The sequence below is a fragment of the Clinocottus analis genome, unplaced genomic scaffold (genome assembly GCF_023055335.1).
Source record: "Clinocottus analis isolate CAN_PGR_092001 unplaced genomic scaffold, fCliAna1.0.p SCAF_1, whole genome shotgun sequence".
NCBI lineage: Eukaryota > Metazoa > Chordata > Actinopteri > Perciformes > Cottidae > Clinocottus > Clinocottus analis.
In genome coordinates this window covers 9,300,265-9,308,731 of record NW_027175820.1, presented here as the reverse complement: position 1 = coordinate 9,308,731, position 8,467 = coordinate 9,300,265, and the positions used below count along the sequence as shown (strand labels likewise).

Sequence of the window (8,467 nt, the reverse complement as noted above, 5' to 3'; positions counted from 1 at the left end):
GGATGGAAGAAAAAAAGAAATTAGTAACGTAATCCACAACAGGATCAAAAGAGTGCGATTGGATTATATTTTGTTGCATCACAGCAAATGAAAGATGTTTTAGATCAAAGGCAGAGATTTTCAGAGGGAGACTGTGGAGATGCATTATTGAAGATGGCGAACAAAGTGCGTGTGGGGGTGTGAGGTGGTGGTGTGTGTGTGTGTGTGTGTGTGTGTGTTTGGAGGGGGGGAGGAGGAGTATTTGATGTCATAACTTGGGAAATGTAGCCTCTCTCATTCAGCCGACATGTGTAACCCAACCTGGGCCTCTCATTGTGTCTTTATTTGTTTGATTTCAAGGCAGGGACATTACAATAAAGCCAATCTGGAAATGGGATCGGGCTGTGACTGATGGTAATTACTTGCTGTCTACACCATTAAGAATTTAATGTAATTTCAGATAGAGAGAGAGCGAGAGAGAGAGAGAGAGAGAGAGAGAGAGAGAGAGAGAGAGAGACTGCACGGGGAAAGGTTGATTCTGCAGGCTATTTGTATCGGTGCGGCAAAGAAAAGCCATGTTTGGAAGCCAGTTTAAATCACCAAGACATTTGTGCAGCCCTCTGTGTAAGATATATTATAGTCCTAACACCCTCACTTCTTGAGAATGATGTCTTTTTAACAACCTGCATATTGTAAGAAGTACAGAACATTTTTTCTTGGGGTCAGAAAGAGTTTAGGAACCTGATTTAAGCCAAGTCACCGCTCTACTGTCCATCCTGCCCCGGTCTAAGGAAGCAACAGGAGGTGATCAGCCATGTGGAAAAGCTGTGCAGTGTCTTGGTCTGGGTGAGCCCCTAATCCAGCTGTTAATCCAGCTGTTGTAAGCTATGTTAAACTTAGAGCAGGACCCATATAAAGAGAGAGATATCTAAATGACGCTCTGGAAGATAGAAAACAACTAGTGCTGGGTTTAAGGTGGTTTGGAGGATCATGTTGGATTGAGGAACGTATAGAGCAAATTGCTATATGAAACATAGAGGATCTTGATTTAGTTGCTCACACGAGCAGCAGATTTGTATTTCATCTTATACAGCAAGCATACACCACCCACGCAGTGTGTGGATATAGTTGAACTAACAAACATAACGAGGCGTGTTCATTTTCATGCCAAGTGTGCAAAACCTTGGACCCAACTGAAATATCACAACTAAGATGGTAAACATGGTCAACCAACAGGACTTTCAACCAGAAGGCCGGTGTTCGGGATCAGTATTATTTAGAAGTTACGTGTCAAAAAGAAGTTACTACTGTTTCATTGTAAACTTACTTACTTTTAGCCCACGTAGCATGATGCTTTTCCTAAACCTTTTTTGTTCCCTTAAAAGTAGTTTTGTTTGAAATCGCAACGTTAACCGCGCGTTTACTGCCACTGCAGGGGTCACAACAGGCTTGGCTACCAACCGCGTTAGAAAGTGACGCCAGATGTGACACCAAATGTGACGAATTTGAATAAAAACCTGTTGTGTCAATTTAACAATTTGAAAAAGAAAATATCCCCCAAAAAAATGTTCTTGAAGAATATTACCAGTCCTCGCTTTAATACCTACTTAATGAAAAACTATGTGCACCCTAACCAGAAAAAAAAAGTGATGTCATGATCAAGCCCGTACATTTATTAACCAGGGACGTTCTTTGTTATTGCAAACAGAAGCATACTCTATCATCGTAACAGCTGTGTTTAAGACACAATAGGCCTAAAGGGCTTGTGTGGGTGTTGTGTGTTTCCTGTCTCAACATGCTGGGGGAAAATGATTAATTCAAAGAGTAGGAACGGGGGAAAGAGAAAAGTGATACAGTGAAATTAAACCTCCATTGTTATTACTGTAATTAATCATATGCTGTAATTGTTTGCTCAGTGTAAAAATCAAATGTACAATTGTGCAGGAACCTTCTTAAACTTTGTGTCTCTTGACTGCATACAACCAGTGCCCGGACGGCTGCCTTATTTATTATAGGCAGATATAAAATAGGCCGCCGATGTGTGTGTGTGTGTGTTCAGTAGTGATAAATTGGGAGGTTGGATTATAACACAGCACGGGTGGGCTCAGGTTGCAGCGTTCCCCCAACCTGTTCCTACAAAAGAAAAAAAAAGATTCTGAATATAGTTATTGCCATATGTCTGGATACTTCCCCGCACAGTGAAGGCATTGGAAGAATATCCACAAATATGCCAGAAAAAACTGCCAGTGACACCTCAATTTCTTGATAAAAGATGAACTTATTACCACCAACTTAAACTAAAAGTATCTTATTTTGACTCAGAGATCAATTTTGTATCACAGCTTCTGTTCACTGCCCTTGTTAGTAAACTCTCACTCACACATAACAGGGTTTGTTTTATTGATCGCAAACAATTTGACAGAAAAGTTGTTAAACTTGATTCGGCCGTGAATCATTTTGCATGACAGACCGCACCTTCAAGAAATAATTTGTGTTAACGCTTGTAATTGTCCACGAGGCAGAGGAAATGCATTTCCTGTCACAAAGTCTGCATTATTTTGATGCCATTGCAGCACTTAGAATGTTAGCTGCCTAGAAAGACATTACTGTGTGCATATATATATATATATATATATATATATATATATATATATATATATATATATATATATATATATATATATACACACACTGACACTCACACGCACACACACTCTCAACACCTGTAATCACACTCATCTGTGAAACACCTTCTTAGATGATGTGCTTTTTGATCACATTGGTGCAGCGCAACTGCCTGTAACTAATGATCAGCCCCCTCTGACGGACACACACACGCACACAGACACACTACTTTATGTATGTATGTATATATATATATATATATATATATATATATATATATATATATATATATATATACATATGATGATCATCTTTCAGCCTATTTGTGTAATGCACGCCAGAGGTGATTACTGAGAATTACACTAATGTGCCCTCTCTGCTTGCATGACATGCTTCCGTCCTGGCACAAAGATTATAGGTTGAGGAGCTGCATGTGTGAATACACTCCCAGCACTGGTTTGTTTGCATATTTCCAGTTTTGCAAGAGTCAAACCTGAACAGGTTTAAAAGGACAGATAATACTATTGAGTTCCTGAACTGGGAGTGTGCATGGTTAACATGAATGCTAACACCTTTCTGTCAACATAACTTTCATAGCAAACACTCTGGCGTAGGGCAAAGGAACATCAGTAATTGATTCATCCGTTTCATCTTTACCACTTTCACAAGTTCATTGACAGTGTGAGCCCAGTTATGGCCAACACCATTCAAGAAAGGGTAGACACGTTGCTTGGACAGAATTGATTTGAGCCTCAAGTGGTCCAGACAAGAAGCAGCTGGAGCTACCAGTCAGCACAGTGTTTTTCCTCTTAAGTGTGACTCTGGGCGTTACCTCACTAATTCTGACCTACGCAGGTGATGACACCAACAACACATGCTGTCAGGCTTTTGATCTTTAAAGGCTTCATCTTGCTCCGAGGTAAAAAGTACCGGTAGTTAATTTGTACACTGAATTTAATCTTGTCTAAAGAGGATGCAATCTAAACTTGACTCAATTGGACTAATGAAATATTTAATTATTCATACTCTACTCAAAGAGATTCTCATTAATGATTTTTTCTTTTTCATGCGATGTTACATAATGTGTAAAACCGTAGACTCCGCTGCACATTCGAGGTACATCCACATGCATGATTGTAGAGTTTGAATTACAGATGGATAACCAGCTGTTTTGGTTATTGTCCGTTCATCTTAATCCAAAGTATGAACTTGCTTTCCCGGTGGGCTTTCGATCGATACAAATTAAACTGAAACCACAAGACGTGTGAATTATATTCCCCTGGTGTCCAGTGTTTGACTTTGACAACAAGTTTATATGCACACACATTTGGACATATCTAGGTAGATGTCAGTGATAATAATCAAATATCAAAATCAATTAATTTTTTTATAAAAAATAAAGCATCTTTAATAGTTATTTTGTTTTTGTTTCACAAACACTGAGCATGTACATACACATTGATAATTTCATGGTTGTATAAAGGAGGGTGATCTTTGCAACTTGAAAGAAGTTCAGACACATTTCAAATTGTTCATATGGGAGTCTTCGATGCACTGAGATGGCATTTAAAGGTTTTACAGGCACGATCAGTAACTACTGGGAGCCTTCGCAGAAAGTAGGGCATCTTGTTATTAACCATGGCCCTCAGACGCCATGCAAAAATAAAACCCCAACTCAAGGTCCACTTTAGAGCTTTTCCAGGAGCTTTCAACAGTATATCACTCGTACATATCATGAAATGCACATCACTGCTGTACAATTAAGCTAAAGAAGGCAAGATGCAATTGAAAGCTGAGCAACTCGTGAGTGGGCATGGAGTAAAGATTCAATTTTTTGGTCAGTCTGCTTTTTTCAAAACTCTTTGTGCATATTGTCTTCGTATTTCCTGTATACAACACAGCTATACAAGAGTTTGATGTACATTGACACACTAAGCTCTCCGAATAAAACAGGATTACAATGCCCTGAATAATGTAATGCACCTTGAGCTACCTTTTCTATATCAATCCATTTTGAAATGTACGTTACGAATATAGATAAATTGTAAGAAACAGATGGGTTAAGATGCCAACTTCCAAATGTAATCACTTTGAAGTTTTGCAGTTTTTCTAAGACAATAATGAAGAAAGAAACATTTCTTATGCCTTGATCTGTCTTTTGTACTTTTCATGCGACGCAAAAATTGTTTATAAAGTTGTAAAACATTTTGTACAATATTTACATCGGATCTTAGATTGAGTAATCATCACTGACTTGCTCTGTGACTTTAAAACAAAGCTGTTATAACTTTTAAGCCAATACAAATGTATTCCTTACCTCGCTTAATTGTCATGCTTTATGGATTTTATAAAAAGTTAAATAGAGCATGATACTGTGTGCCCTTTTTAATGGCAAAACCTCCTGGCATATTAGTCAAATCACACAATATTATTATTGCAGGAATAACAACCATATGACAAAAGCAAAAAGAGCAACTTCATGTGAGAACTACACTTCTCACAGTGAGTTTTGTAAACATTTATGTAAACAGTGGTGGTTTAAGTTGTGTGGACAACTGAATATCAGATCTTTGAGATCTGCCTGAGCTTTCTGTTCACAACCTGCATTGAGTCATTTTTTATTTTCAAAGGTATTTCAACCTCTGATCTTTTCTTTCGCTGCTTTTTAAATCTCCTACAGCATATGTAAGATGTCAGTGTGACAACTGAGAAGAACAGCCCCAGACATGTCACTGAAAGAGCAATGAGAAGAGGCTGACAGGGGAACATCTCATACCTCTCAGGCCCCTCTGTCATCTGACCTTTGTACCAGGGCCTCTCCTCGACCTCAATTTCAGCGTCTCTGGTCAGCAAGCTCTGGATGTAGCTCTCGTTGCTTACAGTTTCATTGACAAAGAAGTTAACCATCACTGTTGAGTAAAGCGGCTCAGGCTGACCATGGTCACTGACCTTCACAAGAAGGCTGTAGAGGCCCCGGATGCTGAGCTCCTTCTTTAATGTGATATTTCCTGTTTCTGGGTCAATGGCAAAGGAACCTGGCTCGCCACCTTTCCTCTTAACGATACTGTAGGCGATCACAGCATTCATACCTGTATCCTTATCCACCGCGTAGACCTCTGTTATTGATGTTCCTGGTAGTGTATTGGGTAGAACCAGCATGTAAGACTGATTGGACTGGGGGAAGAGGACAATAGGCGGGTTGTCATTTACATCCATTAACAGCACGGTCACCATAGTGACACAGGAATGCGCAGGCTCCCCACCATCGACGGCCTCAACCCACAGCTGGTATGTCCCTTGCTGTTCACGATCGAGCGATGTCTTGGCCCTCAGTGCACCTCGGCCTGTGTCTATCATGAAGATGTCGCTGCCGTTGAGGATGGAAAGGGCCACCCATCCATTTTCCCCAGCATCGGCATCTGCCACAGAGAGGACCCCGATTTCACCGTACCCCGGGAAGTTCTCTGGCACAAAGAACGTGAAGTCCTTATTGATGAAGCGTGGACTGTTGTCATTGCGGTCCAGCACGCTCACCACCACTGTTGCAATCGACTCCCTCCTGGGTGTCCCCTGGTCCACTGCTCTCACTATGAACCGGTATGTCTCTTTCTCCTCACGGTCCAGCGATGTCGTGACAGTCAGGACACCCGTCACACGATCCACAACAAAGATCCCTGGGGCGTCACCGCCAAGGAGGTAGATGACTTCTCCCCTGCCTTTGCTGTCCTGGTCTGTGGCTTGGAGCTGGGTCAGAAAGGTGTTTGGTGGATTGTTCTCCTCCACAGATATTTCCACCCAAGACTGCTGAAACACTGGTGCATTGTCATTCTCATCCAATACCTGCACCTTGAGAAAGGTCTTGATGACAAGCTGTCGTGAATTCTTGGCAACAACAATAAGCTCATACTCCTGTGTCTTCTCATAGTCCAAGGGCTCCGTAGTCTCCAGCAGGTATTCATTCTTTAAAAGTTGATATGGGACGAGCCTGAAGGGACCAAACCCTTCCAAATAACAATCAATATTTTGCTTCATGTCAATGTTTTTGATAGTAAAAAAAGCAATTGGAGAAAACTCTGGTTCAGACTCTTTTATGGTCACAACCCCATCCTTTTCTGGTGCAATATATCGGGGTATGACAGCAGGGGGTCCTGTAACAACTTTGATTATGTGGACAGAAACACTAGCTACTGCAGGGATACAACCAGGTCCATTGGCCAAAATGGTGAGTTTGTAAAACGTGGCTGTGCCAGTGTCTATTTTCCCTGCTAGCTTGATCACCCCTGTGATTCTGTCCAAATGGAACAAGCTCTTGGTGTCCCTTGGCACACGTTCACTGTAAGCATAGCTGATCTGGGCATTAGCATCAAGGTCAGGGTCAAAAGCATTCAGGCGTGCCAAATGCAACCCTTTGGTGGCATTTCCATGCAGAGTGACATTAATTTGCGACTCTGTGAATTCGGGGCAGTTATCGTTCACATCTGTGATGACAATCTTCAAAGTAGCCGCTCCAAGCAGAGGAGGGGTCCCTCCATCCTCTGCAATGATATCCGTAATGTATTCAGCCTGTGTCTCTCTGTCCAAAGCCTCCATCACGATGAGGAAGGGTGTCAGCTCACCTCCCTCATTTTCCTCAACGTCCAGAGTGAACATGCCAAAGTCATTGACCAGCCAGTAGGTCTGCACTCCGTGAACACCGAGGTCTGGGTCCACTGCTGACTGCTCCACTGCATACCGAGCATTGATTGCTGTGTTTTCTGGGACAGATATACGGATCTCATCCACAGGGAACTTTGGCCTGTTGTCATTCACATCCTCAATAAAGATCTTAACTTTGACCAGCTGAAAGTACTGCTGGGGCAACACAAACACATCCAGCGAAAGAACACATCCATGTCCCCCTGAGTTATAAGGGCAGAAGGTCTCCCTGTCAATCTCCGTAGCAGATGTGTAAAGCTCCCCGGTGGTATTACTTAGGTTCACATACTGCCCACTGACCTTCTTTTTCGGGAGACTGAATAAAAAGGGAGGCTCTACAGTGAAATCCAAATTTAAGTCTACTCCAATGGCCCCGATGAAGGTCCCCGTGGGTAATCCTTCCTTTATTTTATAGATCAGCTCTTTTGCTTGGCTGAAATTCGCAAAACAGGAAAGAGGGCTGGTGTAAAGCAAAAGGATGCACAATTCCTGGAAGAAAAGACAATAAAAGATAATTTAATAAAAGAGTTGCAGAATTGAATGATATTTGCAAAATAAGGTATTCCTAAAGTGTATTCTTCTGTGTGAACATTGTAAAAAGTATTTACTTAAAATAACAACTGCAGAGCTTTGTGGACACCAGCAAAAACTATTTGAACATTAATCATTACACTTATCTTGCATCATAGTTATTAGTTCAGCCAATCAATCCATAAAATTAGATTTGTATATGTTAATATAGTGTGTAGAGGAAGAGGGGCTAGTCATGGCTTCTCTTACTAATGTAAAACAGTAGTCAAGGTATCAGACATCGTACTGGTAGTTGTGTTAGTGAATTCTGTCTGTAAAGTAATCATCATAAAACTTACCCATATCCCTCCTCTTTTGCTAAGGCTGGGGTGTCTGCTGTTGAACATGTTTATGTCCTAGTCCAGCACTTTATGGCAGGAAGAGCAACAGCTTAAGTAACCTCTGCATTTTGAGCGCTGAACAACGCAGACCTCTGCTGAGTGCTATGCCTTACTGCTGTCTGCCTTAAACAAGTCATTCATCCCAGTGCTGGCTCAGGACACTCCCACCGCATGCAAATTAGTCCCTGATGCTAACCAATGAGAGCCGATGGCCACTATGAAATCTCCTTGAGTTCATAGATTCCTTTTTCGTGCGT

General features: G+C 41.4%; 1 protein-coding gene across 1 annotated transcript; it reads right to left on the bottom strand.

Annotated features, from left to right (window-relative positions):
• Window positions 1–4,456: 4,456 nt before the first annotated feature.
• LOC137784638 (protocadherin 20) lies at window positions 4,457–8,216 on the bottom strand. Its single transcript, XM_068575470.1, has 3 exons — window positions 8,169–8,216; window positions 5,381–7,788; window positions 4,457–4,490 (listed from the first exon to the last, which is right to left on the bottom strand). The coding sequence occupies exons 1-3, from the start codon at window positions 8,214–8,216 to the stop codon at window positions 4,457–4,459; spliced, it is 2,490 nt and encodes an 829-aa protein (XP_068431571.1).
• Window positions 8,217–8,467: the final 251 nt, after the last annotated feature.